We start from the raw sequence: 27,507 nt of genomic DNA, 5'->3' as shown, positions 1-27,507 counted from the left end.
TCCAGGGCTCAAGCTCTTGAGAAACAGTCTCCATTACCGAGTGGGGCTCACGATGGGCAGGGGTGCAGTGAACCTGGCAGCCCCTTCCGTCTTCTGTCTGCAGTGGAGCCAGGTCTCCCTGGCCTCAGGTCTAGCTTCAGCACCTGGGCGATGGCGGCCCTGCTCTAGGATGCTAAGGGGGCATGGCCTGGGTGCTGGTGCCCCCCAGTGGCTAGGGTGGGGAAGAGCAGGCAAAGTGCAGCTTTCAGGCTGAAGGGGTGTAGGGGGTGGGGGACCTGGTTGGTCCTTGCTTCCCAGTCTCTCCCCTCACAAAAGACACAATACAGGGTGTGGGCATAACCAGATCTTTATTTCACCAGAAGGGACGGGCAGCGGGGCAGTGCAGCGTCCAAGCCCCAGACCACACATGCAGCATCCACATGCAGGAACGGCTACACAGGCTGGGGCAGGGCAAGGGGTGGGGGACTGGGACCACAGGATGCTTGGGTCCTGGGCTCTTCTGCCTCCACTGGAGCAAGGACACAGAGGACTGGGCTGCTTCCCCATGGCTGGAACCTAGTCACTCTGGCCAGGAAGGAAGCTGGCACAAGGGGTGTGGAGTCTTGGCCAGTCTACAGCACTGGATTCTGTATAGGGTACCAGAGCTTTGCCCACTGGAAGGGCCCAGCCCGACACCCAGAACAGTACAGCCCTGGTAGGAAGAGGGTCTCTACACTTTCTAGTCTCCAGAAGGGCTAGATCCTGATCCCAGAAGGGCTTAGCAGAGTTGGGACCAAGCCCCACTCCACCTAGTAGGGACATGTCCATGAAGGGGACTTCCCTGAGCACAAGCAGGGGCCTCCTAAGGCAGTAGTAAACTGAGGGAGCTGCTCTACACAGGAGGCCTTCCCTCCGTGCCCCTGGGCGGGGGAGAAAGAGGTAAGGTATGAGAGCAGGCCTGGGGCTGGGCACGGGGTTAGTGAATGGTGCTGGCCCTGGGCCTGCAGCCACAGATAACCTGGGCCGAGAAGGGCCAGAGTGTGCGAGACTGGGGGCTTCCTGGGGGCAGGGACCAGGCCAGGAGAGGGCAGGGTGGCCGTCCTACCCAGAATCCCTGCACCCATGCTGAAGCTCTGGCTGGGGCCACAGGGGGGATGGACAGATGCACAGAAAACTTCAAGGCACCAGGATTCTGAGGAGCAGCAGGGCCACCCCCCAACAGACAGACAATGATTATACTCAACATCTTCAGCCTAAACTACATGATGTGTGTAGAGGATGGGAGGAGAGGGGAGAGAAAAAGACAAACAGACAAAGGAAGAAACGTACAGGAAGATAAGGGCGGAAGAGACAAACCAGACAAATGTGGCAGTGAAAATGAGGGTGTGGGGTAGAGGAGAAGAGGATGTAGACAGACAGAGACAGGGGAGAAGGGAAGACAGCCAGAGGCCTGAACACGCAGCACTCCTGGTCCCTACAAAATAAGGCACCAGAGTCAGTAACGTTCCCGTTGTCCCTGTGGTACTAAAACGGGTGCTGAAGAGGGGGCGGTGGCTGCTGAACGGTGTGAGCCTTCGGGACCTCACACCTGTGCACCGGTGGCCTTCTTGATCAGCGGTATCTGCAAGGATGGGAGATGCCATGAGGCCTTGGTTCCGGGGCCCCCAACCGGCCGCTCCGCCTGGGCCAGTCCACTGGGCTGCCTAGCAACCCACCGCAGATGGCTAGACACCCACCTTAGACAGGTCCACGCCCGTGAGGGCGTGCACAGAGGCAGGCAGCTCGGCCAGCAGTCGGTTCACCTCTGAGGTCACCTTGCTGTTGTCCCCACTGAGGACCACAATCTCATCGACTTTGGTCAGGGGGGCGGAGATTTTGGCAGCAATCTAGGAGGCGGGGGGCGGGAGGGGAGCTGGTTGGTACTCAGACTCCATCCACCTGCCCTGTCCAGCATCTCTCCCTCCCGTCTCTACCTCACCCAATCCCAGTGTAGCCTGGGTGGCCTTCATTTGCAATTCATGGTCAGATGGCCCAGTGGGTTAGGGATGAGCCTATGCCTGTTGTGGGGTTCTCTCCCCACTGCTGAGTACTCCCCAATTTAACCCTCCCAGCCAGCCTGTCGCTGTGTTACGGACAAAGTCCAGAGAAGTCCAGCGCTTGCCCAGCCAGTCCCAGGCTGGGGTGGGAGCCTCACCCGGGGCAGGGCCTCCAGCACCAAGGCCATCTTGGCTGCGTCCCCGTATTTCTGGTAGGCCTCAGCCTTGAGTTTCATCCGCTCAGCCTCTGCCTTGCCCATCGCCTCGATGACTGCTGCCTCCGCCTCCCCGATTCTGCGGATCTTCTCAGCCTCTGCCTGTGCCAAGAGGACCTGCTTCACCCTGGGGGAGCCCGGGTGGGCAGGATCAGTGGGAAGTGCCGGGGGCCCCTCCAGCCTTGCCTGGGGGCCAACAAACCCCGAGCCTCTGCTTTGGCAGGTGTCAGGGGTGGGGGACCCACGAGAGGGGGGTGCCCTGGCCTTCTGGATCTGGCCAAGGAGAGGGCACTGGCTCCCAGATGCAAATGAGAGAGGGGACCAAGCAGAGGTGCCCTCTGTGCCAGGCACCATACCAGGCCCTTAAACCTCCTACATCAAATTCAGTCTTCCTAACAACAATCCCGTGGGGGAGGCGGGTCACTCCTACTTCACAGTGGGGGAGAAGGGGCCCCCAAGCTCGGTCAGGAGTGGAGGGAGTGCATGGGTGGCAGAGGAGCTGGACTAATCCCCCAGCCCGGGCCCCAGCGGCACCTACTTCTCGCCCTCGGCGATCTGCTGTATGCGGTGGGCCTCGGCCTCGGCGGGGCAGCGCACTGTGGCTATGAGCTCCTTGTCTGTGCGCAGGATCTCCTGCGCCTCCACTGCAATCTGCTTCTTGCGCTGCACGACCTCAATCTCAATCTCTTCCTGCCGGATCTTCTGCTGCTCACGGGCTCCTTGCAGCTCGTAAGCTAGCTGGGCCTCAGCCGTCTGGGGCGGGAGTGTGGTCAGCATGTCAGAGGCTGGCTGCCAAGTCCTGGGCCCTGAGCCCCAACTCGGGATGCCCTACGGCTTCTCACCTTGATGTTGACCTCCTCGCTGAAGGCTGACTTTTGCAGCTCGAAGGCTCGCTTGGAGTCGGCGATCTTGGTGTCTGCCATGAACTTCACGTCCAGCATCTCCTTCTTGCACTCGGCTTCCTGGGAGCAGGAGGGGCAGGTGCTCAGGGTCCCCTGAGCAACCGTGGTCCCACCACCCCGGAGCTCCTTGTCCCTGGGGCTGGGAAGGAAAGCCCACATACCCGGATGCCTGCATCCCTCTCAGCCTCGGCCACTCCGATGTCGGCATCTCTCTGTACCACAGCGGTCTGCGTCTTGCCCAGGGAGCTCAGATAGTCCACTTTGTCATACACGTCCTGGGGAGGGAAGGGGGAGTCATCCCTGGGAACAGTCAGAGGCATAAAGGTTCTCCTCTGGCCAAGCTCCCCACTCCCGGATGGACGCAGAGGCCACAGGCTTCCCATCACACTGCACCTTGATGGTGAAGCTGAGGATCTCGATGCCCATGCGGCCGACGTCGGGGGCTGCCACCTCCCGCACCAGCTTGGCAAACTGGTCCCGATCCTGATAGATCTGCTCCACTGTCAGGGTCCCTGAGGGCAGAAGCATCGTGGGCTGGCTCCCCAGGGGCCCAGCCAGCTGGGAAAGGGAGGAGGCATGCAGGCGGAGGTCTGAGTATAGCAGGGGTCACGCGGTCAGAGCTGGGTCTTCCTTGGTTTCTTCTTAACAGTGTCTAACACTGAGCCTCCTCCTGCAGGGTCCAGGCAGGATGAGGAAAAGTGTCCCAAGCAGCACCAGGTGCCTGACCAGACTGGCAGCCGCTCCCCCCCTACTTCAATGCCCTCCTCTTCACTCAAGTCACCTCATGTTTTGAAAGGAAATACTTGACGGAAAAGGTATCAGCTTTTCAGCTAGAAGCCTCTCAGTGGGACTGACAGACAGAACCCCCTGCTCGCCCTGTCCCCTCCCTGGCCATGGCCTGGGGACACTGTGAGGCTCCTTGAAGGCAGCAGAGGGGTCCCTGGGCTGGGCAGGGCCTCACCGAGGATGGAGCGCAGGTGCCCCTCCAGGGTCTGCAGGACGACGTTCTTGATGTCCTGCACACTCTTGCCCAGGAACTGCTCGCAGGCCACGGCCAGGAGCTCCTTCTCGGTCATGATCTTCACCTGCCGGTAGTCACAGAGGCGCCTGAGCCAGGCTGGAGGGAGGCAGACGGAGGCCCCAGACCCAGGAGGATGGTGATGGTACCCCTCCCCTCCTTTTCAGGACCTGGAGGCCTAGGGGCTGGGAGGGGGTGGAGTCTGTCTGAAGCCTCCAGTGTGGAGAAGACAGGAGGAACTCATACTGAGAAGCTTCATCTTCACTGGCAGCCCCAGGCCCTGCCATGGCCTCTCTCCTGGGCATTTGGGGCTCCCCACTACCCCTCCAGTCCACTCTCTGCCCCTCAGCCTGCAGGTCTCTGCAAAAAGGAGAATGAGCAATAGGGGCACAGACAGACAGACAGACTAGGAAAGAGAGCCGGGACAGGGCAGGAGACAGGTCCGGGGTCCGCCACCGAGGGTGGGCATCCTCCTGCCTTTCTCTCCCAAGGCACTAAGCCGACAACCCCCTCACCAGAGGCCTAGAACATGGCTGAACCTGCCCTGTGTGGGCTTCTGGAGAGCAGGAAGCCCCTTGGCCAGGCACTGAGCTGGGAAGATAACACGGCCTCCGACTCCAGAGCTCCCCTGCCTCACATGGCCTCGCCCTCTGGTCCCCACCCTGCAGCCCCCTACCCAGGGAACAGGGAAGGCTTGGAGTCTGGGGCTTGGCATTTCTGACACCTGCAAAGAACGGGGTGGGGTTAGTGAGACAGGAGTTCTCAGCACTGGTTCTGTCCTCCGTGGGCCCGCTGGGGAGAGAAGGGGTGTCTGTTAGTCCTGCTGGGCGGCCAAGAGGCCGAGTGCGTTCCAGTGGCGATGACACTCTTGGCAGGGGGGGCGGGGGCAGGGGCGCTGGAGGGAGACTGCCCCTGGCTGCCGTCCTCTCCTCCTCCCCCCCAAACCCCAGCATGGGGACGAGGCAGCTCAACGGACATGCGTGGGGCTGCTGAGTTACTATACCTGGGCGACACCCGTCACAGTTAAAGCTACCCCCTCGGCCGTCTCTACGTCCTCGCAGCGGGGCTGCAACGTCATAATCTCTAGGGAAATCCTGCCAAGAAACGCAAAACAGGGACATGGGTCTGGGGGCCCAGGGCCTGGGGTGCGGGGAAAGAGTGCGACACCTCACTGCTCCGGCTGGGATGGGCCAGGGGTCCTGCTGCGGGGGAGGACCCTCTAAGGGGTCAGAGCAGGGAGCATGTGAGGAGGAGATGGGTGGGAAAGCAGGCAGGGGGTGGGGTGCAGAGGGCTCACAGGAAGGAGTGGAGTGTGCTACCCACGTGCACACGTGTCCTCTGCTCAGGTCAGCCTGGCTGGAGGAGTGGGAAAGGGAAGCAGAGGAGAATTGGCTGTGGGTGGTCTGGGCTGGAGGATCGGGGGTGGGCAGAGTCTACAGATGTAGTTGTGTGTGTGTCCTGGGACAGCATGTCAATGCTGGTCCTCTAGGCCGTGCTGTGCGGGCCGTCCAGGGATGCCCTCACCTGTTCCCTGGGTCTGCTCACACCCTGGGATGCCCCAGGAGGCTGCTGAGAAAGCTCTGCCGTGTAGCCTGGCACGCTGGGAATCTGCCCCCTGCGCAGGAATCCCGGCCTGGTCCCTCTACCTGGCAACAGGCTAGGACTTGAAGCCCACCCTCTGGGGTTGGGGCCAGGTGGGCCAGCGGGGGAAAGGGCTGGGGTCACACTAGAGCTTCCTGGCCAGGGAGCACTAATCCTACAAAGAGCTGTTCTGCCCAGACAACCTGAGTCCTCGAGGGTCCACAGCACCCAGCTGAAAAGGGACCTGGGCATTTGCAGCCGTTTCAAGTAGAACGTTGGTTTGGAGGGAGATGAGGCTGCTCTGGAAGCGGGTCGAGAGAGGCCTGGACCCTACTCATTCCACACAAGGCGCTCTGAGCTTCTTCTCAGGCCTCTGCCCTGAGGCCTTCCCTCCTGTGGCTACAGGGGTGGGTGCGATGGGGACAGTCCCCTTCCCATTAGGGATAACATGATGGGTGAGGAACGGTGTGGTGGTGCCGGGGTTTTGCCTGATAAGCTGGAAGACAATTTCATGAGAGGGAAGGGGATGGGTAAGGTGACATGTAGGTCTCTTCCAGCCTGGGGACCTGCCAGCATGCAGGCTCTGAGAAGCCAGGGGTTTTCTGATGTTCATCGCTGCCTCCTCAGTGCCTGGAGCTGACAAGGTGCTCAACAGGGAGCTGGTGAATGAAGCAATGAAGATGGGAACTTGCATGTCATGAAGGAAGCACTTGGAGTTGCTCAACGCCCTTGCTCAAGAAAGGGTTTCATAGCTACGGCTGCGTGGCAGTGAGGAGTGAGACAGCAGGTCACTTGCTTTTCCAAGTGAGATCATGAGATCGTGTTCATGGTACAGATGGGGTTCCTCTAGCACTTCTTCCCTGAAAATCCCAAAGCGCCCTCATATTGTTCTACTCGCCTTTCCAATATTCCTACAAGGCACAGGGAGGGCGTAATTCTCCCCATTTCACGGATGCGGAAGCTGAAGTCTGGTGACAAGAGATCTGCTCAAAGGTCCCTCAACACAAATTAGGGGCAGGAAATTGGGGGGCGTCAAGTGGCGAGGTGAACAGAACTCCCCCTGGGACGCATCTCCTGGCCCTGCAGGGAGGACTAGGGCTTGACACTGAGGTGTCAGCCTGGAGCAGGGGCTGGCAAGGGGCTCCGTGGTGCCTGGAGGGCTAGGACTTCTGTAGGAGTCGTTAGGCCGGAACCCTCCGCCCAGACAGCCCAGCTCTGTCACTAGAGGGCCTGTGTCTCCTGCCTCAACTTACTCCCAATTTAGGCTTGTCATCCAAGGACCCCCACTGGCAGACTTGGGCAGAGCTTCCAGAAGCCCTCGCCCTTTCCCCGCTAGCAGCCCCAGTGAGCGAGGGCAAGGGAGTTGGGGATCTGTAGGGATCCACCCTGCCACCCAGAGCAGCAGAGGTGGGAGCAGAGGGGAGAGAGGCACACTCTCAGAAGTGGAGTCCATCCGGCGCCTGCCTGCCAGGCCCCGCAGGGCAGGAAGAGAGAAGGTTAGACACAGAGGAGGGAAGCAGGTGGGTTATTACCTGTGCAACCCCTGTTACGAATAGCGGGACCCCCTCCGACGTCTCAATATTCTCACAGCGACACAGGATGGTCATAACCTCCAGAGACAGTCTGAGGAGCAGCCAGGGGGTGGGGAGAGGTAGGGACAGGAAGGGGTAGGAGGGGACACAGCAAACACACACAGTGGTTACCAGACAAGCACCCAAAGCCTGACGCCTGGGGGGTGGGGCGGGGCTGCTCTTAGCACTTCAGCTCCCCCCCGCTGCCAGCTCAGCCTAGGGCCGTTGGGGGACAGAGACACCCCCTTGCTGGCCTGAGGCCTCTGGGTCTCTTCTCTAGCCCCCATACCCTTCCAGTGAGGAGCTACTGGGCTGGAGGAAAAGGCTGCCAATGCCCTGGGCCTGTGACCTGAGGTTGGGAGGCCTGTGCATAGGGCACCTGGGTTACCCACCACCTCACTTTCCCAGGAGATTCCTGGCACAATCTGCGAGACAGCCTCAGCTCCACCCTCCGGACACAGGCTAACCTGTGTTTCCAGAATTGGCGGGGGAGGCCACTCTGGGGATCAATAAGCCACAGAAAATACTGAATCCTGCTGGGGGCACAAACCCTCAAGGCCTGTGCTTCATATCACTAAGAAGGCAATTTAGGGCCAGAAAAGCCCCCTCCCTAGATTTTTGGATTTTCTGATCAGGGGGAAGGGCGTGTCCAGGAAGGCTGGGGCAGAAAGTGCGCCCCTGCCAGGATAGTCACAGGAACAACAACTGGGAAACAACGGAGTCGTTCACTTTGGAATTTCTAGAGCTGGGCACAGCACAGAGTCATGGCAAAGGAAACCAAGTGCTTCAAAGCTACCTGGCCCCCCCCAGCTGGGCCTTCCTAGGGCAGCGTGTGTGAGAGTGTGTGCAGGGTGCTGGGCCAGGCGGAGGCCAGGCTGTGGACAGCATGGAAGGTTCCTTACACCAGAGGAAGGGAGGAGGGAGGCTGAGGTGACGGAGCAGAAGCAGGTGGACTGGAGGGACGGGGAGCAGTAGGCAATGTGGATCCCCCAACTCTACTCTCGCAGTGCCAGCCCTGGGGGCTCCAGCCATGCAGATGTGCAAAGGTTGCCTTCACTCGAGCCCCTAAAAATAGCACCCTTGGGTCTGAGAGGACTCTAGACCCAGCTCAGACAGGAACCCACCAAGCTCTCTTTTGGGGAAGGAGGAGAGAGGGGGACAGGAAAGAGGGAGGAGGGAGGGAGTAAGGGAGCGAAGGAAGGAGGCTGCAGCTCAGATGCCAGAGGTGGAGGAATCACTCGGGCAAGGGAGAGAGAGCTGCCCACATCAGGGCCTCAGGATAGGACAGGATGTGGCAGCAAAGTGCAGCAGGAGGAACTTCCCTGATTCTGGAGAAGAATGGCTGACACCAAGGAGGGTGACATGTAGGATGGCTGTGGAAAGTATCTCAAAAGGGAGGCTGGGCTAGAAACCTCTACTCTGACCTGAGAGGCTCCTGCCAGCCTAGGGAAATAAAGGCCCCAGCTTGTGGAGATGTCCCCCAAGCAGGCTAGGGGCTGGGGAAGGGGCTGCCCCAAACAGGGCCCAGGAAGGGGAGCGGCTGCAGGCTCAGACTACCCAGCAAGTGGGACCAGAGGGAGGATGCTGAGCCTGGATGTGGGAGATCAGTTTCCTAGGATGAGGACAAGGGCCCCCACCCCTCACTTCCAAGCCTGCTGTCAGAGGAGCTTGGCCCTCCTGTCTTGGGGCTCTGCTCCCTGGAGCAAGAAGACAGAGCGGGGACCATGGATGTGGAGAAAGGGCTGCTGGGTGTTGCCCCAGCAGTGGATGCCCGGGCAGGACAGGTCTCTGAGCAAATGGCAAACTCTCGGCATGGCTGTATGTCGAGGTGTCTTGACAAGATGCTCTGTCGCCCCATGGCGGGTGGGGTGGGGTGACAGTGTCTCTGCGGAGGGTACCTCAGGGCTTCTGACAGGCCAACTGGCCCCCTCAGGAGTGCTTAGGATCCGCCTGAGAGGAAGCTGTGACCAGTACTGATTACTCTCTGACACTTTTGGCCTTGGGCCAGAAGAGTCCCCCGGGATCCCTCAACTCAGGCAGGGCCAGGTGCGGGGAGAGATGGAACAGTGGAGGGGGTTAGTGAGAAATCAGTGAAGTTTAAAAGCGGTGACATGCTTCCCATGCCCCTGACACTAGCCAACACCCTCAGACTCCCTGAAGCCCCAAGCACTAGCAGCTCAGTGTGGCCATGGGGCATCTCTCTGCTGACTGGTGGGGCTGGGATCCAGGAAGGGGATTTCACTGGAATCTCTGCTGCTTCCCCTTCAGATGACCCCCACCGCCGCCAACATGCCCGCACTTTCGCAGCTCTACTGCCTGTGTTGCCTGGGTCCTGGCCTGGAAGAATCTGGGCCCCTCGCCTGATCTCCCATAGTCAGGAAGGGGTGCTGGTGGAGAGGTGCCCGGGCCTCATCTCCTCCTGGGTGGGCAGTGAGGGGGCAGGAGAGGCCCAGGCCAAGTCCACCCCTGCGGCAGGCTCTGGGAAAGCCAGCAGGTAGAGCCTGACGGTGGGCCCTCTGGGGAGCTGAAACCTCCCTTCCCCGAGTAAGTCTCTCCAGACTGACTTAGGAGGTCCAGAGCCGTCTTGCCCGGCCCCAGAGCCAATTCCTTAGATCCCTACCCCTTGCCTTTAACACGCTGCTGTCAGAGCCCCTTTAGACTGTATATCCATTCTCTGCCATTTAGGCCCTGCCTGCATTGTCCCAGGGCCTGCACAGGTGAGGGTTTGTGTAAGGGGTCCCTTCAGCCCTTCTTCCCTTCTTAGACCCACTCCAAACAGGTGTGTAATTAAGGCTTCGCGAATAACTCTGAGCTAGAATCAGGGCATTAGCATTCTGCTTGAATTCTCTGGGACAGAAGTAATGCCCTCAATGGAAAAAAGCACACCCACCAAGGAGGAGGTGCCCACAGACAGACCTCCTGCATCCCTGTGTAACCCATTTCATCTGCTTCTTAGGAGGTCCCGCCCCCCAGAGTGGAAGGCAGCAAGTGGTAGATGCTCTAGCTGACCTGTGGGGTGAAGGGGGTAAGGATGGAAACCCTTTTCTCCCTTGCCCACCAGGATGCCCGGTTTGCTGGCCCCCAGGCCCTTACCTCTGAGTGTCGGAGATACACCACCAGGCCCAGGCCCAGCCGCCAAACACATACTGTTTATAGTCAGAACCGCAACAGCCCCCTGGAGAGCAAAGCAAACCACTGCTGGTCAGTCAGTTCTTGGGTCTGTCTACCCTCCATGCCGCCAACAGCAGCTCTGGGCCTTCGCCTGCTCTGACACTTGACAACTCCCACTGCTGGGTGCCAGGTGCTGAGGTTACAAATAAATGGAAGGTATGCCCTGAAGGGCCTTGGGATCTAGTTTGGTAGACAGGCAATTTGCATAGAAAGGAGGGTAGCCAATGAGTAGTTCAGAATGTAAGTGCTTTCAGAGAACAGATGAGAGGTCAGTGGGCAGGAGTGAATGGAAAAGCTTCCATCTTTGATTCAACCATCCATTCGGCAAACAAATATTTTTTCATGCTAGGGAAACAGAGATGAAGATAAAATTCCTATCTTAAAAGAGGTGAGACTAGGAGGAGGGACCTTTTCCTGGGATGATGGTCATACTATGCGATTCGCCTGTTATCAGAGTGAGTGCAGTCACAGAGGGAATGCGGGTGGGAGGCTAATGGAAGACAGACTGAGCCAAGGTTGGGGCCTTGCTCGTGTCCAACAGTGAGGCTGGTTCTCTACTCCCAGGGGTTCAGAGTGAATTCGTTCTTCTTGTGGGAGTGGATGGGGAAGGCAAGGCCTCATAACAGAGCCCAACTCATGGTACCAACTGGAAAAGAGAAAGGGAAAAGGCCTAAAAAGGAAGTGATTCCTGGAAAAACTGTGTATCAACTAAATAGCATGTTGAACCTGGCCACGACCTGATTCACGCCGTGGACACGTACGGCAGCTCTCTATACAGAAACGAGAAAAATCAATTCTTGAAATTCTTGTCACAAACCCTTCTGCTGATGCCAAAATTACTCAACAAGTTCAAGAAAACTCAGTAAAAGCAAGAGGGGCTGTTCACTTGCAGTGCAGACATGTTCAGAAACAGACGATTCAAAGGAAACGTAATGGGGAAAATGCCAGTGGGTGTCATCATTTCCTCGTTCACAAACGGGTTTTCAGGAAAGCCTTAGGGTGTTTGTCTCCCATGGTCAAAGGTCAGGGCGTAGTTTTGTATATCTGGGTTACAGTGTCTCTCAGGCCCCTTGGGAGGGGACAAGGCAGGGTGGAGGGGCAGAGGGCAGATCATGGAGTGTCTTGGGTATCAGGCCAAGGACAGGGTTTGTGTGTGTGTGTGTGTGTGTGTGTGTTTGTGTGTGTGTGTGTGAGAGTGTGTGTGTGTGTGTGTGTGTGTGTGTGTGTGTGTCTGAGTGATGGGGGAGTCATTTAAGCTAAGGAGCAACAGTTACATTTATATTTTAGAAACACCACTTTGCAGTGGGAGGAAGATACCTGGGTCAGGGAGGCTGGGTAGAAGCAGCCTCTTGCAGTGACCCAGGCCAGCCCTAGGGGTTCACGTGGGGGGATGACTCCTAGAGTAGTCTTGTCCAAGAGAACTTCCTTCGACGGTAGAAACGCTCCCCAGCTGTGCTGTGCAACAAAGCACCTACCAGGGACATTTGTTACTGAGCACTTGAAATGTGGCGGCTGTAACCAAGGAACTGCATTTTAATTTAATTAACTTAAATTTAAGTGGCCACCTGTGGCTTGTGGCTACCATATCGGACACTGCAGGTCTAGAGCCTGGGTTTGGGTGGGTGGTCAGGCCGACAACCGAGCAGAGACAACAGAGAGAACCACAAACCAGAGACAAGTTTTAAACAGGCGGAGGCAAAGGAACAAGGACCCCGCAGGAGCGTCGGGCCTGCCAAGTCAGAGGGCCGGTGTCTGGCACGGCCCACGGAGCGGCCAGCCCTGTGTCCTGGTCTGCTCTATGCACAGGGTGCGAGCAGCCGAGCCCGAGGCCCAGGGGCCAGGAGCAGCCCCGCAGCGTGCACAGGGGCAGGAAGAGGTCTTAGGTCCTGGAGATACGGGTTCTCGGGGCCGCTGCTCAAGGTAAGGCGCTGCAGGCTTCTCTGCCCTGGGGACGGGGTAAGGGAAGCCGCTAAGGACAAGCAGTCAACTTGAAACCCAAACCATCTCGGGATCCAGTGAAACTGGAAGAGGGTCCAAAACCACAGCTTGTTCCACTTCTTCTGGCCTGGTCGGGGCTGGGGCACAGCTTCCTTGCTGTGGTAGCCTCCTGCAGTGACCCAGGCCAGACCTAGGGGTTCATGTCCGGAGATAACTTCTAGAGTAGCCATCACTTCCTCGTTCCTCACCCCCCCGCCCCCCCCGGGGACTTCTCAGTGTGCTGTGGGAGGGGTGGTGGTAGTGGCGCGGGGCGGGATGGGGGTGGGGGACCCCAGGGTGGCTGTCCACCCTTTACCTTTAACTCATTCTCTGACCTTGGGAGCAGGCTGTCTCGGCTCAGGCTGGGCCTCAGCCAAGGGCAACATGGCCAGGTTCCCAGGGGTAGCAACAACAGGAAGCTGGGACTGCCAGGCTGTCCCGCCCCCAGCAGCCTCCTCCCCTGGAAGGCATCTTCCTCCCCCCAGCTTCCTGGTCACATTGAGCACCACTCCCAAAAGAGGACGCTTAGGCGGCCCCTCCTTGACCTCCCCAGTTCTCACTGTCTCCAGACCCGGAAGTTTCTCCTAATGTTAGCTCACTTTTTCTAACTCAACCTGCTTTCTTTTGCTCTGTCCTCAACCAAGCTGAAAAATCAAAAAATATCCCATGATGACCTCTGTCCTACTCTTAGCCCTCCCCAAACACAGGCGCCAGTCCACCCTCTCAGGAACACTCCTTTCCCTTCCTGCCCCTCTTCCATCCTTTTCTTCCTACTAGTCAAGAAGACCATCTACAATTCTACAAGCGGGATTTTTCTTTTTTTGGCGGTGCTGCGTGACTTGTGGGATTTCAGTTCCCTGACCAGGGATTGAACCCGGGCCATAGCAGTGAAAGTGCCGAATCCTAACCAGTTGACCACCAGGGACCTCCCATACAAGGGGGATTTCTTCAGTCGAAATCTCCCTTAGTAGTCTGGTAATGGCCAAATGTTCATAAATGCATAAAATAAGATACAGAAGAAACAAATTAAAGTTATCAAAATGTTAAAACCACCAAATGTGTGATATAGTAATATGTGCTCTGTGTAATACATTAAATAATAAGATCTCGTGGTAGATATTTTAACAACTGGCTTAATTTCAAAGTAGTGATGAGCATAAATGGTTCTTACGGTACCTGCAACAAAGGCAGAATGGTAGGAAAATACCTGCTAATACTATCATGGATTGTTGCTGACGTTAATAATCATAAGAAACGCTAAATATCAGTTTAGGTTAGTGTGAATAAAAATGTACTATTCTCCCCTCATCCAAATACGAAGACCTCTACATTCAATCCACAAACTCCAGGCTAAGAACTTCTGACCTACTGTAGAGAAGAGAGAAAGGTGTATGGAATTTGGATTCCCCTTTTAAACTCCCAAAAGCGGAAACAGAGGAAAAAATTTTACATTACAGAATGAAGGAGCGGGGTTACACAGGAAGAAGAACCTCCAGACTTTTCAAGAGGAAAAGATGCATGAAATCTATCAACATCCTCCTTCTGAAAGTAGGCTGTGTGAGATGCCCCTGGACTTAGATGCAGGCCCAAGTAATGGGGCGGGGGGGCGCCGGGCTGGGAGTCCACGTGCTAGAGAGAGCCACAGCTCAGCTGGATCATCTCAAATCCGAAGGTAATATTATGCCAGGCGTTCTCTCTCTCTCTCTCTCTCTCTCTCTCTCTCCTCTTCCACCCTCCCTTGACTCCAGTCCTCTTAATTCTCAGCATGGCCTCCTCTCCGCACCCCTAAAACAGCTTCGAAGCTAGCACTGCCTTGGCCTCTGGCCAGAGGACCAGGTTCCTGGTAACTGGAAGGCACAGAGCAGCCCATCTCAGGGGTTCCTCTTGCTCCTCAGTCTCAAGGATCTCCACAAAGACAGGACTGGACCTTTTGTCTCCTCAGGATTAGGAGATCCAGTGAAACCGGAAGAGTGGCTCCCCCACCCCCATCCTGCCCCGCGCCACTAGGATTCTAGAGAGAAATCCCACAAGAAAAACCAAGTGCAATGCAGATTTGGGTTTCTAAAAACCTTCTTTAGGAGTGGTGGCTGGGAGACTGGCCCAGTTCTTACAGAGGAGCAGGTTTGGCCTCAGTGCTCTCTGGGGGTCTCCCTGGTGACCCCAAGGCTATCTTTTCTGGTTTTCAGGGAAGTGAAGGATCTTAGTTCCCCAACCAGGGATCGAACTCGGGCCCCCTGCAGTGGAAGGATGGAGCCATAACCACTGGACCACCAGGGAATTCCTAGGGAAGTGAAGGATCTTAATTCCCCCACTGGAGTAAGGTGCTAGTTAGGGAGACTGGGGATTTCCCGTCCCAGGGGAGAGATGGATTTTGAGATCCAAACTGAGCCAGAGGCCATGTTCTGGGGTGAAAGTGCCCAATGGATTCATCACACCTCTCAAAGGTGGGCAGCTACAAGCCCTGGCACAGCCCACCCTCTCCTGTTCATTCTGCAGCCGGCCCTAACAACTCTGCACAGGCGGAGAAGCCACACTGACAGTGGGAAGATATGAGGGATTCCTGCAGCTACAGGCCTCCAAGCTGTCAGGAAACACAGCCTCTCCCCAGCACCCGTGCCAGGGGCTGCACGAATTCGTGGCTTGAAAGGCTTCTGCCACTTCCCAAGATACCCAAACATACAATTTAAATAGCAGCCTTAAGGCAAGATATCTCTCCCCTCCCCAATACTGCAGTCCCCCAGCCCCACCTAAGCTCACAGAAGTTCTGGAGCCTGCAGCATTTTGCAACCAGAGCAACACAGAGCCAGGTTTCTGTAGAGGCCGCACCCGCGTCCCTGGGGCGGGCAGTGCCAGTTAACCCCAGCAAACCCAGCCTGCTGGGAATTAACGGGTCTGTGCCCAGAGCCCAAGGATTCATGCCCAGGGTCCCTCCCCAGACGTGCACCTGCGACCCAACCCCCGTCCCAGGCGCTGACATCCGGCCAGACTGTTCCCGGAACCCCAAGGCTTCAGTTCGGGAACCCCTAGGCCACAGGGGAGACCCTGTCAGGGGAGGAAGCAGAGAAAGGAGGGAATAAACACGGTTAAACATTCAGGGCGGGGGAGGTCGGGGGAGACCCTGGCCCGTGCCCTAGGGCGCAGAGCACGGCAAATGGGAGTACTGGGGGGAGGGTCCCTCCTGGAAGGGGTCTCAGGTGCGGCCCGGAACGCCGTAGGCTCAGGCCCCACCCCCGGAGCCCTTCCCCGGCCTGGCCCCTCCCTGCTCGCTCCCCAGCCCGGCCCCCGCCCTCCCAGGCACAGCCCCCGTCCCAAACACCCTCCAGGCCCTGGGTGTCCCAGACCCACCTCCCTCGCTCGCTGCCCGCTCACCTGAAACCACCAGCGCCTCGTTGGGCCCCACCGTGTGGCAATTGCCCATGGAGCCGGCGGGACGGAGGGCCCTCGGGGGGCGCAGAGACCTGGACAACAGCAGCCGGCCCGCAACCCGCGCCCGCCCGCACCGCCGGCCGCGCCCAGCCTATCCCGCCACCCCCAGCGGCCGCCCGCCCGCGCCCCTCCGCGGCCGCGGCCCCACCGGAAGTGTGGCGGCGGAAGGCGGGGCTGGCGTGTCGAGGGAAGCAGCCAGAGCTCAAGCCGCGGCGGTCAACACGCTTTATGGCACGGGGTCGCCATAGCGGGGCCCAGCCCTCAAAGGCGTCCCTCCACTCCCGCCGGGCGCCTCGATAACAACCGCCCTGCCCTTTCTCACCTCCCAGCACCCACCTTACAGCGGCCGGCCCTGGAGTCAGCCTGCCGGGGCTCCAATTTCAGCCCCTGCTCTTACTAGCTGGGAGACCTTGGGCGAGTCCCTTACCTGGCTGCCTAATCCCGCCTCTGGAAAAAGGGGATAATGCAACTACCTAGCTACACGGTCGAAAAGGGCCCGGCTGAGTAATTGTCAGTGTTGGCAGTGCATCAGATCACAAATTCCCAGGCCCTCATCCAGGGCTGATCAGCATTCCTGAGGGTAGGGCCTGGAAAATACGAAATTCAAATTCCTGAGAAGCCGCATCTGGCACACTACGCCCCACCTCTCAATCTGGGGCTACGGTCACTCTCAGGAAGAAATCATCACCCTTTATTTCCTTCCATCAGGAAACGAGCTGTCCAGGATGTAGCTTGAAGCCCCAGAAGGTAACCATGGAGGTAAAAATTGCAACCCTCTCAATGCCCAGTGCGTGGCCTGGCACACAGCTAAGGTTTTCAAGGCCCACCAAGTGCCCTGGAAAGCTTCCCGGCCTGGGGGTTAGGAGGTTTGGAGCTCAGGTTCAGCTTTAACCAGAATTCGGCGCATGACCTTAGACAAGTCTGGTGAACTCTGAGGGCTGGGGTAGAGTTCAGAAGCCGTGGGCTCCTCAGGGTGGGGGCTGCTCGGAGAATATGGGTCCTCAGGCTGGGGATCTTCATCAGATTCGGCACCCTCGCCAGGCCCAAGCCCGGCTAGCCTTTTGCTGGCCTCCCATAGCCGGTGAGCTGCCCGGTCGTCTCTTGCAGCTGGGGGCACCTCCTCCACATGGCAGTTGGCAAAGTATCTCCCACTGAGGGGCTCAATGCCCTCCTGCAGAGCGCAGTACAGGGGGGTCTGGGCACCCCCTCGTGGTGCCCGCAGCACCAGCCAAGCCACTGGGCGCAAAAGTGGGCGGAGCCATCCAGGAACGTGGCGCAGGAACAGCTCCGAGTTCACTGGCCCTGTGGACAGGAAGAAAGGAAGGAAGGAGCAGGGAGGACAGTGGGTGAGGGCCCAGGGTAAAAGCAGCAAGAATAGGGCTACAAGGGAGTGGGGAACAGAGTCCAATTCCAGGGAAACCAAGGTAGTATTTACCAGGTAGTATTTAGGGCCCCGACAAGGTGACCTCACTCGTTTCTAACAGCAAGCTCCTCTTCTCCATCCAAACTCCTTATATATCCTCATCTTCCAGATTTTGCTCATGCTGTGTCCCCAGCCTGGAACAATTCTGACTCTCTCCACCTTTTCTACTAGCTCATCTTTTTTCCTATTCCTTTGTTTAATCAGCAAACATTTATTAACACCTGTAGTAGACCAGACACTGTTTCGGACGTTAGAGGCATGGAGTGTAATAATGGTTATCTATAATTATTATTGTCACTATTATAGTTACTAATGAGCCTTAGGCAATGATTATCTAATATGCAGTATGGTAATACGGGTGGGGCAAATCTTGTTATCCTGGAACCTGTTCCCTAAAGGCAGGGATGGGTCTTAGTCATCAGTAAAATCACTCAGACTGTTAAGACAAAATGCTTCCAGTGGACCCGCAGACCCCGGATGACCCAGCCCATCTCTATTCCTCATCTCTTGTCACTCTCTCCGCTCTCACTCTGTTCCAACCATACCAGGCTCCCTGTTCTTTCTCAAGCACACCAGGCACTTCTGCCTCAGGGCCCTTGCACTCGCTATTTACTCTGTTCTTTAACTCTTCTCCTCAGAAAACCTCATGCCTCATTCTCTCATCTCCTTCAGGCCTCTACTCAAATGTTACCTTTTCAGATACATCTTCCTTGACTGCCATAGATAAAAATAGCACTCCCTGACATTTCTTTTTCTTGTGCCAACCCTGTCATTTCTTAGTCCCCTTACCCTGTTTTATCTTGCCCCGTAGCACTTTATCACCACCTGTCACCGTATATATTTATTTATTAGCTGTCTCCCCCTTCTCTAAAGTAGAATGTAAACTCTACAAGGATAAGGTCTTTGTTTTGTTCACTGCTACATCCCCTGCATTGAGATTAATGCCTGGAACATAGTAGGTACTCAGTAAATGCTCCCAGAATGAATAATTATTAGCTAACATCATCATTATCATCATGTTATAGTCAGTTCAGTCATGTGGATGGCTCCTTGGGGTGAGAACCTAGGCCTTATTCATTGCCATACCCTACCTAGCAGTCAGCATCCCAGTTTGTGGTGTGAGAGGAAAAACCCAGACAAGGAGAGCCTAGCTTCAAGATCAGCAAGGAACAGTTCTCTCCTTGGACCAGACTTCCTTCCTACCCTGAGATTCTGTGGCTCAGTGAGAGGTTGGGGGAGCATGGGATGGGGGCGAGGATGGGAGAGGGGGAATCAAAACACAGCAGAGCAGCCAGAGAGCCAAGTCTCACCTGGGTGGGCTGCATAGCAGGTGATGCCAGTGCCCTCAAGCTGAGTGGCGAGCTCCCTGGCAAACAATACATTGGCCAGCTTGCTGTCGGCATATGCCCGCAGCTCCTGCCGCCAGCCCACCACTGGGCAGTCCAGGCGTGTGAAGTCGAGGCGGCCTCGACGGTGGGCGGCTGAGGATACCACCACCACGCGGCTGGGGGCGCATGTCTTCAGCCGGGGCAGCAGCAGGTGCGTCAGCAGGAAGGGGCCGATGTGGTTCACTCGCAACAGCAGGTTAAAGGACTCCCGGGTTCGGCCACAGGAACTGATCCCTGGGGCAGGGGCTAGGTGTGAGCAACTGCTCCAGAGGGATTCCTGGAGGCCTCGGTGTCCCCCATGTGAGATGGTGGTAGGGGGCATCCTTCCCACATGTCCCCTGGCAAAGCCTGGCTGGAGGGGTCGGCTGCCCCCTGGCCACCCGCCGCCCCCCTGCAGGGCCTGCTGCCCCTCACCGGCATTGTGGATGAGGATGTCCAGCCGTGGCTCAGAGCTCAGGAAGGCAGTGGCAAAGGCCCTCACGGAGGCCAGACTGGCCAAGTCCAAGGCCATGAAGATGACCTCATTGTTCCCACTCTCCTGTGGAGTGGCAAGGGCTGGGCTGTCATATGCACCCTTCTCTTCTTCCCCCTCCCCAGGCACCAAATTCTGAGAGTTCAACTCCTACTATTACTAAGATCTGCCCCTAGGCGTTAGAATGTAGTGGATAAGTGTGTGAACACTGGATGCAAACCTTGACTTTGCCTATTACTAGAGTGAGACCTTGGGCAAGATGCTTAATCTTTCTGAGCCTTAGTTCTCTGTAAAGTGGGAATAATAATAATAGTACCTGTCTCAGAGCTATTGTGAGGATTAAATGAGTTAATATATGTAAAATCTTTAGAACAGTGCCTGGCACGCACTCGTGCATAGGCACTTGCTATTATTATTATTATTATTATTATCATACCCTCTGCCCATTATTGTTTACCCTAAACTCTACAACAGACTTCTCACTGGTGTCCTCCAACCCACCCTTACCCCCTCCAAACCAGACGCCACACGGCCACCAAGGGGTTCATTCCAAAAGGCTATTCTGACAGTCCAGACCCTGTGGAAGACCCTTCACTGGATCTCCACTGCCCATTCTATAAAGTCTGATCTCAGTAGGGTCTGTAAGGGCCCTCAGAACCTGGCCCTGGCTCAGAGTGTTCAGCCCCTTCATTTTGCCTCTTTTCCTCATACTCTGTGTTCCAGGCTCATTAAACCTTTTAATCGGTTTCTTAAATCAGACCAATTAATTTGCCTCAGGGCCTTTGTGTATGCTGTTCCCTCTGCTTTTCCCTTTCCGACTCTTTCATTAATGTAACTTCTACTGGTCCTTAAATGTCTTAGAATAGCAATTAATTCCTTCAGGTCTGGTGCCCTTTTTTTTTTTTTTTTTCTGGTGCCCTTTTGCTGTGTGACCAGAAGACCTGTGCACCCCCTCTTCTGCACCTGGCGAACCGAGCTGCACTCTCCTTTCAGGGGCTGCGTTTCCTCCAAACCCGCCCCGAGCTGCTCTGCTCACCCCTGTGTCCCAGGTGTGACTGTCCTCTGTTCACGGTCCCGCCGGGCCCCGCCCGCCCTCACCTGGCGGAGGTCGAAGGCGGCCGCCTCCCCGCGCTCCCGGCTCCGGCAGGCTAGAACCACGCGCGCTCCCCGGCGCGCCAGCTCCAGCGCCGTCATCTTCCCGATGCCGCTGTTCGCGCCTGCGGAGGGCGGGCGGGAACCGAACTGAGCCCGCGGGCCACCGCCCCCTCCGTCCCGGCCTCCCCGCCCCCTGCCCGCCAGCCGGCACTCACCCGTCACCACGGCCGTGCGGCCCCGCAGGCTGGCGATGCCGCGGCACGGCGGCGCCTTCACCAGGTTGTAATAGACTAGCACGTAGGCGCCCAGCAGCAACCCCACGCTCAGCAGCAGCGCCTCCATGCCGGCCGCGCCTCCGGGCTCCCGCTCAGGCCTCCAGCCGCCCTGGATCGCCGCCTGGAGGCTGCGGGATCGCCCCGCACGGGCCTGGAAGGGCGACAGGCGCTCTTCGGCCTCGCGAAGGCGAAGGCGGAGGCGGAGGCTGAGGTGGACGGGGGCGGGAGGCAGGGCAGGGGGTGTGTGTGCGTGCGTGTGCGCGTGGGCCCTGGGAGCGCCCCCTAGGCGTGCGTCTGCGTCCTCTGGGTGTGTGCTGGTGCGAAAACCTAGGTGCGCGTGGGCCCTGGGAGCGCCCTCTACGTATGTACATGAATCCCTAGGGAGGGCGTGAATGACTTTTTGGTGTGTAATGTGCCCATGGATCCTGGGATCGCCCTTTAGGTTGTGTGCGTGCCTCTGGATCCTGTGTGTGTGTGCCCATGTGAGCACCTTGTAGGTGTGTGAATCTGTGGGCCTCGAGACCCTCCAGGTGTGTGCATGCATCTGTAGTCTGCCAGTGGGTGCTTGAGTGACCGTCTTCGTATGTACCTGTACTTTGTTCTGGGCTCTGGAGCAGCAGGGGCTAAGCAGATGTGAGAGCCCTCTGGGTGTCAGTAAATAGCAATCCTGCCCATCTGGAGGAGTGGGTACATGAATGCTGCTGTGTCTGAGAGCGAGTCCAGTCCTGGATGCTCTGCTCTCAGTAAACACAAGCCCGTCAATTCCTAATCCTCATATTCAGCCCTCAGCTTCTGGGATTCTTCCCAAAGAGGCCAGAGGTGGCACAGTGTGTTCAGGGTGGCACCATCAGTTAAGAGCTGTCAGGAGTCACTCATTCATTAGCTGTCTATCTCCCTGCCTCCCCCACCCCTCCATTTCTGAAGGGAAGCAGGAAGAGAGTGTAAAATCTGTTATCTGACCTTCAGGAGGCAATTTGTCTCTGAAATTCTCACAGGTGGTAGAAATAGGTAAAGAAGCACCATCACTGAATGGAAGTGATTATGATGGCAAAGTGGGTGGGGACAGCTAGGGAGGCATGGGTAAGGGTATTCCTGGCCAGGTGACTTGCCAGGAGAAAGGAGAAAAAAATCTAGTACAATTTAGCACCCATTGTTTGGCACTTAGGGCATGCCCAGCAGTGCAGATAGCCTTGGAAATACCGAGCAGAATAATGTTTTTGTCCTTAAGGAGTTCAAGAGGCCCATTAGGGTAGGGGTAGGAGAGTGGCGGAGACAAAGCTAGACAAGTAGGTGGAAGCCAGGGCCAGACCTCACATTCCATGGGGAAGTTTCCTATTTAGCTGCACTGTGGATTCAGTGTTCAAGTGTTGACACTGTGGGATGAGGCGAGGGATGGAATATTAATGAAATTAATGGAGGCACTCTCCACCCCCGCCAAGGCAAAATCCTGATCTGCGAACAGGTACCACCCACTCTAACAGTGCTGGCATACACACAGATGTGTTCTTTAAGGAGTAGGAGATGGTCTTCAGGAAAAACTTCTCAGATAAAGTTTCTTAGGTAAGTGTACGAGGAGGAAGAAATAGTTTGGTTTAAAAAGAGGGTGCTTGGGGGCCTTAGAATTAAGGTAACGGGTAGAATCATCTTCTGATGAGGAACTACAGTTGTAAAGTTGTGATCGCAAGTCACGTTACTTGTGGCACGGCTGAGTCTAGAGATTGGATTTCTCCTTTTTCATGTTCTCCAGACATTCGAATCAAAATTCCACACTAGATTCTAAGCTCCAAGAGGCAGGGGCCACATCTGCCCTGGTGATTGCTCACAGCAAGTGACCTAGACCAAGACCAAGGCCTGGCAAAGGCCGGAACTGGAGGAACTCGAGTGATACTGGAATATATTAATGAATTCCTCCATGCCCAGCTAAGGGCTCCAGGCAGAAAAAAACAGAACCAGGTGTTATGACTTCCCCCAGAATAGCTGGATAAAATATGATAACAAACAACTGGAACCAAAGGCAGCCCCAACTCGTTGGGTTAAAGCTTCTAGACCAGAATGCAGAGGTCTCATGCCATCTTCTATTTTAATGTCTTGCTTTTGGAGCCAGGAGGAGCAGCGATCTGCACACTCTTGGATTCTTGCAGAATCTGATCGTGTCAAATGATCAAGCCCTCTGAACTCCCTCAAGTCACCCACAAAGCCACAGAACAGCCCCCCTTCACAGCTGCACCCGTCCCCTCCCATTTCTCCCTCCCACCTTAGGTGCACTTTTCTCCAGCGCCTCCCCTCTCCTGACTTTCCTTGGGGACTAAGCATCTGGGAGTGAGGCTTGTTCAATGAGACTGTGGGACCAGGGCCTCAGGGAGGGTCCCCTCTAAGGGTGATGACAGGTAGGACAGACAGGCAGAAAACATAATTTGAAGTATTTTTGTTTTTTTATATACAGAATACAGGAAAGTTTCTGTAAAGTCTAAAACATTACAATTACTATGTACATCGGTACTAGTTGTCGGGGTGGAAGGAAGAGGAGAGAAGTGGCAGGAGAACAAAAAAAGGAGACAGAACAGGTTTACGACAAAAACGCTTTTGCTACAATAGACAATTTGAAGAAAACGCTCTACCACATGTAGTACTGTACAGTTTTAAAAAACATTGAAAAAATGTCATCACTAGATGTATTTACACAAAATCCAAATACACTTTTCCTTATTTGAAATAAAATAGATGGACAGCCAGAAAAAGAATTCATTTCTCATTTGTCCATAATACACAGTAGCTACCTGTAGTGCAACCGCTGCAGAAAGGGAAAATAACCTGGAGGGTGGGAACCATGGAAGGAGGGTGGGTAGCGATCTTTATATTAAATAAAACAATGATATTGTATAGATTTTGCTGTATGAAAACTGTATTTTTTTCTTTTAATATAAAACTATTGTCACTGCCACAAAATAGAACAAGTTTCTGATTATTTTACAACGGCGGGCGAGGGGGAGGGAGCAGGAGGTGGGTGGGGAACGGTTTTGTGTCGGAGGAGGTGTCCAGACCACTGGCCTTCCCCTCCCTGCCCACGCTGTTCCTCAGCTCGGTCTGCCGCTTTCCCATGAAATGTTGAGTACAAATATATGTGCAAATGCCCCCTAGAACTTGAGAAAAGAAAAAGGATTTTTAAAAAAGTCAAAAGGTTTTCTTCATTTCATGCAAAGATTGTAGTTGAAGGGTTTCTGGTGGAGTATAGAAAAAACCCCGGGCTTGGTTTGTGTACATTTTTGCATTGCAGGAGTCTTGGGTTGGGTGGAAGGGCGGGTGACGGGTGGCCGCCAGTCCTAGGGAACGGAGTTGGAGCGCAGCACAGGGCCCTGGTGGGGCTTGAGAGAGAGCTTCTCGGCCAAGACCCCATCCTGTAGCAGGCCGGCATCGCCTTTGGGCTGTTTGGTCGCAAACTCAGTGATGCTGAAGACAAACTGCAGGCACCCCAGCTTGATGTAGCTGCCGTGGTGCAGTAAGGCCGTGCCCTCCCAGCCGGCCCCACTGCCCCCAATCAAGCTCGAGCTGCTGGCTTTGCAGTTGCAGGGTCTCCGCTGCGGCCCCTGGGCCTGGGAGCTCATCATGGCTGCCTCCTCACTTGGCTCTTCATCCTGTTTCTGGTGCCGGCGGCGCCCTGGGAAAAAGGGGGAAGGTCACAGGAGAGGAACAGTGAGCAGCCAACCCACCGGGGCTGTCTGCCAGGGTTGGGCCCCTGTACCTCCCCCCTCTAAATGCTGCGTGACTCGGGGTGAGGGGCACTCAGAAAGGACTGGTGGAGTCTGAAGTCCCCAGGTAGGTGTGTACACACGTGGGGCTGCACAGCACATGCTTCTCTGTGGCCTTTCCTGGGCCCACGAGCACGGAGAACCTGGCCGACGGGACCAGGAAGGCAAGAGACAGCAGGTCATGGCAGCAAGCCAGAGCCACCCTGACTGAGGCATTAGAGAATGTGTCCAAACATGGCAGGTTCTGTGGCCACAGGCCTCTGCTCCAACTTACTGATGACACTCTGCACTTTGGCAACAATACTGCTTGGGGGGGTTGGCGGGGTCTTCTCAGAGAAGTCACATGAATACAGCACGTTGTCCACCGTCGTCCCGTGCTCACTGTAGTTTAACAGCTCATAATGTTTGGTATTCTGAGGAGGAGGGGGGAAGATAAGATGTGTGGTCTGCTGCGTGGGGCCTGGGGCTAAGGGGAGAGAATACACATGGAGAAGGCTGTGCTGCTCTACCTGGGGAGCTCCCTCTTTCTTCCCCAATCATGCCCCCCTTCCCTGTCCCTTTCGAATGGGGCGCAAGACTCACCTCTTCAAGGAAGTTTCCTTCCTAACCCGCCCCCCGCCCGCGCAATAGTCTGCCTCCTCAGCACGGGCTCCTGGTGAAATGATGTTCACCGGCACGTGATGATGAAGATGAAACTCACAGGGACACGCCCAGAGGGCTTGGTTCCTCCTATGATGGCCCCCTCCCCTGCTTTAGGGTGCTCCGCCCCGCGCTGGGCCTGCTGACCAACCTCAGGAGAAATGGGAGCCCTGCTCCTGGGGAGCGGGTAGCCGGGTAGGATGCCCCTTCACACCAAGACTCTTCTCCAGGGATGACGGGGAGGGAAGAAAAGGAGAGGACCCCCAATCCCCTTCCCCTCACCCCAGGGCACTGAACAAACCCCGGCGCCTGGGACAGGGCTCATGTTGGAAGACCTCTCTCCCACCGCGTCCCCACCCTCACCTCATCGTAGAAGATGCAGGCGTGTTTCCCAGACACGTAGTTACAGTGACCATAGTTTGTAAGGCACACGTCCATGTCAGCTCCTGTGAGGTGGCAGGACGCGAGGAAAAGGAAGGCAGAGAACAGACTGTCAGGGGTATGTGTGGGGGAGGTGAGGGGCCAGGGAACTTCCGGGCGGGAGCTCAAGGGGTAGGTAGCTCAGGGCCCTCTCCTTGTATTTTTGAACAAAAACTGATGTCTTTTCTAATCCCCTGTTAAAGAACAGCTGTCCCCACCAGCTCATCTGCTTTAGAACATGTGCTGTTGCCCAGAGGAGAGCAGTGAGCTACTGAAGAGGATGGGGTATTTCTAGGAGAGCACAAGATGGGGTGCAGGGCCCATAAACCGTATCATCTGAAAGGGAAAGTTCTAGGCTAAGGGCTCATCTGTCCCTCTGCACAAGATGTAGGGCTAACTAAGTAAGTGTTAGATATGTGTGAGCCCCATCACTTTTTCAAAGATCTCCAGGGACAAAGCATCTGCCCTCTCCTCAGGTATTTCCTGCAGTGTTTAAAATGCCTCACTGGGTGGCAGTCAGAGCTGACGTTCAGCCCTCCTGATGCCACACTGGGCACAAGGCAAAAGGGCCTTTAGCAGGGAAGACAAGCAGTTGATGGTCTCCTTTCTTAGTCCCTCTTGTCCAGACGTCTGCTGGGTTAAACCCGTCAGCCCTGGAGAGGGCTTCCCTCCCTTTCTAGCCTCTGTGGGTAAGAGTATCAATCTTTAGGGCCGACAGATTCAGCACCTCTCCCAGCTGGCTTACCTGTCCCGATGTAGAGGGTTCGATAGCACATGTTCACAGCTCCTCCCAACCCTAAGAGAGGGTAGAACACAGCTCGGGCCTGTACTTCCCTTCTCGGCACTACAAGGCAAACACAGGGACGTGACCATTCAGAAACAGAACCTGGGGCCCAAACATAAATCAACAGAACCTGGACCTTTGGTGATGGCCTGAAGAAAATAATCCCACTGGATGAGCCATCTTTCCAAACTCACATCTGACACTAGGCTGCTTCAGGGTGAGGCTTCCTCTCCCCACTTACAGCATTTCCCACATGGGTAATAAGAAGGACCATCTTTGAAGATGACCATATAACTCAAGGATGATAGTACTTGAAGCACCTGGGCTGCTTGTTGGTTTATCAGGGATATACCAACCGATACTATAGGGAGGCTGTGCAAAAAAACCCAGAAGGCAGAGACCAATGCTTCTCTAATTTTGAATATGAATCACCTAGGGTTCTTGTTAAAATGCAGATTCTGATTCCATAGGTCTGAGGTGGGGCCTGAGCTCTGCATTTCTAACAAGCTCTCAGGTGATGCTGATGCTACTGGTTTGGGGACCACCTTCTAAGCAGCATGGCTTTTAATGGCTAATGCTCAAAGGGCTATCCTAAGCAGAGTTAACCTTCTGGGAAACTCTTCTAACTCAAATATTTGAGAGCGATTGAGCAGAAAGCACACCACAAATACCCAAAGGCGCTCATAGCTGCTTTCTGTGCCTCAAAGAGGACGCGTATGAAAGAGTTACAGCAGACTTTCCCGAGCCTGTTCTGAAAGCTGTGGTTGCCATCTTGTTTCTGCTTTCTGAGAAAAGAAACCACGGTGTTTTATTAAGCCCAGTAAAGGCATACATGGAGGACTGAGATACTGAAAGCTGAGGTTCTCCATGGAGAGGAGACGGCTGTTCACACACACAGAGGGTAGATCTAACGGTGTGGTGTGGTGGCAGATATGGGCATGCGCACCTTCTGTGTGGTGCCCTCCAGAAGCCAGCGGATGTGCCCCGACACTGCCCGGTGAAGCTTGGACCCGGGAGGGGAAAAGCTGATGTATTCTCTGCAAGGCCAGAAACTTGACCAGCTTCTCGTCCAGCATATTTATCTCGATTTCTATTAACCAAAGAGAAAGATTAAAAAGCTGCTGAGGAGGAAATGGAATGCGGAAGTAGGTGAGCATCACAGAGCAACTATTTCAGCATTCCTAAAATCCAGCCAAGTGATTTTCTTAAAACAACACAGAGTACAAAGTGGTACAAGGATCTGGAGCTGAGCACCTCACTAGCCATTTGCAGCGAGAGACAGACGCCAACGCAGCCTGTGCAGATGCCTCCTGCAGTGGGGTAGCTTAATGTTAGGTACAGCTGTCCTAGAAAGTGGAGCAAGACAAACCACTTGCCTGCCTGTGGGCG

At 55.8% G+C, this 27,507-nt stretch overlaps 3 protein-coding genes across 10 annotated transcripts in view; all 3 read right to left on the bottom strand.

The window, feature by feature from the left end:
* Window positions 1-232: 232 nt before the first annotated feature.
* Window positions 233-16,234, bottom strand: FLOT2 (flotillin 2). 7 transcript variants are annotated; one of them, XM_079904325.1, is made up of 11 exons: window positions 16,213-16,234; window positions 10,396-10,477; window positions 5,154-5,244; window positions 4,094-4,217; window positions 3,526-3,644; window positions 3,294-3,407; window positions 3,073-3,192; window positions 2,769-2,983; window positions 2,174-2,357; window positions 1,716-1,865; window positions 233-1,600 (listed from the first exon to the last, which is right to left on the bottom strand). In XM_079904325.1, the coding sequence occupies exons 3-11, from the start codon at window positions 5,226-5,228 to the stop codon at window positions 1,562-1,564; spliced, it is 1,140 nt and encodes a 379-aa protein (XP_079760451.1). In that variant the 5' UTR covers window positions 5,229-5,244; window positions 10,396-10,477; window positions 16,213-16,234; the 3' UTR covers window positions 233-1,561. The 7 variants fall into 7 exon arrangements, with proteins under 7 accessions (XP_079760451.1, XP_079760450.1, XP_079760449.1 ...); XM_079904324.1 differs by lacking the exons at window positions 5,154-5,244; window positions 16,213-16,234 and adding exons at window positions 7,264-7,354; window positions 15,820-16,012; XM_079904323.1 differs by lacking the exon at window positions 16,213-16,234 and adding an exon at window positions 15,820-16,012.
* Window positions 16,235-16,509: 275 nt separating this feature from the next.
* On the bottom strand, window positions 16,510-20,788 carry DHRS13 (dehydrogenase/reductase 13). The gene is made up of 5 exons (XM_079905577.1): window positions 20,470-20,788; window positions 20,258-20,376; window positions 19,102-19,225; window positions 18,610-18,921; window positions 16,510-17,178 (listed from the first exon to the last, which is right to left on the bottom strand). Exons 1-5 carry the CDS (start codon window positions 20,594-20,596, stop codon window positions 16,736-16,738), a joined length of 1,125 nt encoding a protein of 374 aa, XP_079761703.1. The 5' UTR covers window positions 20,597-20,788; the 3' UTR covers window positions 16,510-16,735.
* A 2,162-nt stretch (window positions 20,789-22,950) lies between these two features.
* PHF12 (PHD finger protein 12) overlaps window positions 22,951-27,507 on the bottom strand; it is a 40,444-nt gene continuing 35,887 nt past the window's right edge. For both annotated transcript variants that reach the window (XM_079903532.1, XM_079903531.1), the window contains 5 exons: window positions 27,065-27,208; window positions 26,080-26,178; window positions 25,278-25,360; window positions 24,550-24,688; window positions 22,951-24,184 (listed from right to left, as the gene is read on the bottom strand). In XM_079903532.1, coding sequence (XP_079759658.1) covers window positions 23,850-24,184; window positions 24,550-24,688; window positions 25,278-25,360; window positions 26,080-26,178; window positions 27,065-27,208 — 800 coding nt within the window. In that variant the 3' untranslated portion in view covers window positions 22,951-23,849. The remainder of the gene's footprint in view (window positions 24,185-24,549; window positions 24,689-25,277; window positions 25,361-26,079; window positions 26,179-27,064; window positions 27,209-27,507) is intronic.

The sequence above is a fragment of the Stenella coeruleoalba genome, assembly GCF_951394435.1.
Source record: "Stenella coeruleoalba genome assembly, chromosome: 19".
NCBI lineage: Eukaryota > Metazoa > Chordata > Mammalia > Artiodactyla > Delphinidae > Stenella > Stenella coeruleoalba.
This window is presented reverse-complemented; position numbering and strand designations above follow the sequence as displayed.